Source organism: Calliphora vicina, chromosome 2 (assembly GCF_958450345.1).
Source record: "Calliphora vicina chromosome 2, idCalVici1.1, whole genome shotgun sequence".
NCBI lineage: Eukaryota > Metazoa > Arthropoda > Insecta > Diptera > Calliphoridae > Calliphora > Calliphora vicina.
In genome coordinates, this window is record NC_088781.1 from 19,791,901 (window position 1) to 19,796,815 (window position 4,915).

General features: G+C 30.2%; 1 protein-coding gene across 1 annotated transcript; it reads right to left on the reverse strand.

Moving 5' to 3' along the window:
• Positions 1 to 2,195: 2,195 nt before the first annotated feature.
• LOC135950158 (4'-phosphopantetheine phosphatase) lies at positions 2,196 to 4,378 on the reverse strand. The gene is made up of 2 exons (XM_065499685.1): positions 3,806 to 4,378; positions 2,196 to 3,637 (listed from the first exon to the last, which is right to left on the reverse strand). Exon 2 carries the CDS (start codon positions 3,634 to 3,636, stop codon positions 2,545 to 2,547), a length of 1,092 nt encoding a protein of 363 aa, XP_065355757.1. The 5' UTR covers position 3,637; positions 3,806 to 4,378; the 3' UTR covers positions 2,196 to 2,544.
• Positions 4,379 to 4,915: the final 537 nt, after the last annotated feature.

A 4,915-nucleotide genomic window follows, 5' to 3' on the forward strand; every position in this document is an offset into this window, starting at 1 on the left:
AAAAAACGTAAACATTTTAATAACAAAAAGAAATACGAATAGTATACAAATATATTATAAATATTTGACAAAATTGGCATTTGCAACTCCATAAATAATAAGCAAAAACTTAAACAAACTCATACACCTGTTCAGGTTCATATTTAAAATATTTAACTACTTGATATGCGTCTTCCGTTAAACATACATAGTATTAATTTGAATTAATTAAGTAGTTCATTTTAGATGCTTCTGATTAATAATGCTAATTTTAAAACTATTATAACAATTATCTTACAGATTAAAAAAAATGTGGAGATTATAATCTTATTCACTGTTTTTTAGTTTTATTTATACTCATACTAACTCATTTAATGGTTGTAAATGTAATTTTAAATTGTTTGTATAGATAAGATTTGCTTATTAAGATTAATTAAAATAAATTAAAACGTTCAAAAGTAGTAAGAGTAATGAGAAATTCATATTTGTTGCTCTGATGCACTGAAATAAACACTTACCTGAGATAATATTTTATTTACTATTTTTATAAAAAAAAGATTATATTTTTGTAAGATTTTAAAAGAGATAAGAGTTTGTTTGTTTATAATTTAGTAGCTGGTTTGCGTAAAAGATTAAAGTATTTTTTGCAACTATGACGAGATTAAATCTATTAAATGTCTGCGAATATGTTTATTTATATAAATAAATCTGTATAAGATAATTTAGTGGTTGATGATGACAGCAAAAAGTGTGAAAAATGTTAAATGAAAAGAACTATGTATATTAATATTTGAATGGCAAAGAAAACTGTTATAATCAGCCCAATTATGAATAAAAAATTCCGCTGGAGTTTGTTCCCCGGGAGTTTTTTCTCATTGAATTTGAATAGGAAAAATGAGAAATGGGAAAAAAACTCCCAGGGAATTTTTATTCATAATTAGGCTGAATATAAATTAAATTGTCTAAATTGCCCGTATTCTGAACTTAATGACAGTAATAAAATTGCAACAAAACTGAAAATTTTACAACTTTTATATAACAATTTTCGTTATAATTGGTAACTGATAAATTTTAGAAAACTGGCGTTAATATAAGTATAACAGTTCTTGTTATTGATTTTCTCCTTTCCTCGATATTGTTATATTTTGATTTGTTTACAACAATATTATGAATTTTTTCTTTATTTTTATACCCTTCAGCTTCGTGAGAAGGGTATATATAAGTTTGTCATTCCGTTTGTAATTTCTACATTTTTCATTTCCGACCCTATAAAGTATATATATTCTGGATCCTTATAGATAGCGGAGTCGATTAAGCCATGTCCGTCTGTCTGTCTGTCTGTCTGTCTGTCTGTCTGTCCGTCTGTCTGTCTGTCTGTCTGTCTGTTGAAATCAATTTTCTGAAGGCCCCAGATATCTCCGGGATCCAAATCTTCAACAATTCTGTCAGACATACTTTCGAGAATTTTGCTATTTAAAATCAGCAAAATCCGTCCATAAATAACGGAGATATGAGCAAAAATCCGAGACAACCTCTGAAAATTTCATCAAAAAACACAATGTATTGCATGCTTTGACAAAAAAAACAACAAAACGTATGCTTGGGTGTGCAAGCTTTGTGTATTTGGTTTTTTTTTTGTTTTTTGTTTCTTTTGGCGTTGTTGTTGTTTTTTATACAACTAAACGTTTGTTTGGTTGTGTGTTGGTTTTTTTGACAAAAAAGCAACAAAACGTATGTTTTTGGATGTGCATGCTTTGCGTATTTTGTTTTTTTTTGTGTTTTGTTTCTTTTGGCGCTGTTGTTGTTTTTTATACAACTAAACGTTTGTTTGGTTGTGTGTTGGTTTTTTTGACAAAAAATCAACAAATCGTATGTTTGAATGTGCATGCTTTGCGTATTTTGTTTCTTTTGGCGTTGTTGTTGTTTTTTATACAATTAAACGTATGTTTGGATGTGTGTTGGTTTCATTGCCTTGAGTATTTTGTTTTTTCTTTTGGTGTTTTGTTTCGTTTGGCGTTGTTGTTGTTTTTTGTGTTCTTGATAAATTTAGGATGCTGTACGCTGAAAGTGGGCAATGTACATACATATATACTAATTATAAAAAATAATAATGCATCCACAACAAAGGTGAAGGGTATATAAGATTCGGCATAGCCGAATATAGCACTCTTACTTGTTTTATATTAAATTAATGAAATTTAAAAAAAATAGTCGTGTTCTTTTTGTATTAAATACTTTATTGTATTATTTTTTTTATTATGACTTGAGAAAGAGAAAAACTTAAATATTTTTATTATAAATAATCTAAATTTGCTTCTTTAATATTACATAATAGTTACAAAATCATATTATTTTCATTGTTTCACTTTGTGTTTGAAAAATTTTGTAGATCAAATTTAAGGAATAGAAAAACTGAGTATAAAACAAATAACAAAAACAAGGCAGGAGATTAAGAAAGTTTAAATTTAAAAAAAAATATTCAAAATACTACAATATAACACAATTTAAGCCCAAAATAAAAAAAATTATAAACAATGTTTGCAACAAACGCTTACAAATTTGAACTCAGCTTAAAGGCTCGTATTTACAAATAACCGAAAATGTATCACCGCCCAAACGTTGAGCCAACCATTTATTCTTCACCACCGCCAACTTTAATGTCTCACAATTGAAATGGGCGTAGAGATTAGTGTGTAGTGCACGACCCATACCCTCAATCACCAGTAAATCAGTCTCATTCTGTTGCAAAGCTTCGCAGAGATCTTGTGGCAGCGTGCGCATATCAAGACAGGGCCCGTGTTGGCCGTTACCAAATACCACAAGTTTGCCATTGCTGCGAGCCTGCTTAATGACCGGACATTGGCAATTGCAGGAGTCTAGAATTGTAGTTAATTCGCTGCTAGTAACATCATTTAGAGAGGGTTCGGTGTTGGCACACAAGATGACTTTTGTGTCTCTTTTTAGTAGTTCTCGGGCAAAGGGTAGTATGCCAAGTATAACATCAACTCCACTGTTGTCTACAAAAATGGCGGCACATTTATGGCTAACGCCTTGTAGGCGCTGCAACCACTTATCCAAATCATCCATGAGCCAAGGCCTTTTCTGTATGCGCTCCAGAGCCGCATGCAAACCAAACGTTTTATCTTTCTGTATAATATTGGCCACTGCCTGGGCACCCCAATCAAACATATTACCCGCTAATACACCACGCACCAATTCAATCCATCTCTCTGTATCATCCTCAATGGCATCAATTTCTTTAATACGTTCTGCAAACAAGGGCAATGCTACCTCATTTTCTGATTTTTTCTGTTCCAGCCATGGATCCTCAAAGCCATACAAACGCAGCTGTTTATCATTGAGTTCCAACAACTCTCGTATGCCTAATACACGATTGTTGGCCGCATTATCTTTGGTGGCACTACAATATTCTTCCAATTTCTTTATATAAGTTTGTTTAAATTGTTCGGCTCTGTCTTCAGCAGTTTTATCACTTTCACACTGACTCTTAGCCGCTTGGCGGGCGAACTTTTCAATCATATCATGAAAGCAGGGAAACCAATAATTGGCTGCCTCTTCATCTTTATTTAAATCCAAAGTATCTGGTTGGTATGCTGTGGCATCTTTGACCAAAGCATTACAACGCCACTCACACATCCTACATTTCCAGGTTTTCACACGAGAAGGTCATACAATGAGAAGAACGTAAAAAAAGAAAACGACACGAAAAAAATTAAATTAATAATCTTATCTTGGGATAAGGAAAAATCTATATTTTGTGTACACACAACTGCTAATTAAATTAAAAACTGCATTTTCTGCTTACCTGTGCTAAAGATTTAGTAAGATTTTTGTTTAAAATTGTTTGCAAATTTTCTTAAATTTTTTTTGCAATTTTACTTTGTAGGTGTTTGTTAACCTGTGTGTGTAGTTGTTGTTTATTTGCGTACTTTCAAAACTATTTAAACTCCCCAACTACTTGCAGACAGACAGACAGCAAATAGCAGTCAGCAGCAACAAGCTCTTTTACTTAAAACTTTGTTAAATTCCAATTTCAATATGTGTTGCTTGAATCAGTTGTTTAATTGTTTAAATAGCAAAATTTGTAATAATGTTAACTTCTATTGTTTCGTTTACTTTATTTAGTGTTTTCTTAGTTGTTTTTGTTGTTAATTTCCAACGGCCGAGTGTGTTTGCGATAAAAAATAATATTAAAATATAAAACCAATAATAATAACGCCAAACAAATGTAGTGAAATGACAACAAAAAAACCGCAATTGACACAAAGAGCAAAAATATTTTGATGACAACAATTGCAACAACAACAACAGCACCGATGTACAACCACAATTTTGACAGCAACAATCAGCTGTTGTTTGTTTTGAAAAGGGAAAGAGGGTTATCGTTGGCTATAAAGTAGTGATAAGAATAAAGGGTTGCCAAAACAAATTAAAAGGTAGAGAAATAAAACGGTTATAAAAAAGTAATTTAAAAGTTGATTAAATAAATTAAAAATGTAGAGGGTGTCACGTGAGTCATAATTAAATTTTTATTTTATCAAGGTTTTTTAAAATATGAATAAATAAAAATAAATATGAATATCTTTAATATAAACACAAAATACTTTTAAAATGTGTACAGTGGTGATTAATTAATGTTTATCGTTGTCTTTGAATTAACAATATGACTAAAGTTTACTTCCAATTTTCAGTAATCCTCAACTTTCATTATCTTATTAATTATTTATTTTTCGTTAATAAGAAAGATTTCTCTCTGAAAGGAATGCTTTGAACAAAAATAGCTTCTATTAATCGACAATTTTTAATTTGATCACATATTCTGAATAGTAATTTAAATTATGATTGTTTGAAAACAAAATTTGCATTAAATAACTAACAAAGTTGAAATAGTTTGAATTAAAAATAAAAATTTTAA

Coding starts and splice junctions, on each gene's coding strand:
- LOC135950158 (XM_065499685.1), bottom strand. CDS start 3,636: ATGTGTGAGTGGCGTTGTAATGCTTTGGTCAAAGATGCCACAGCATAC.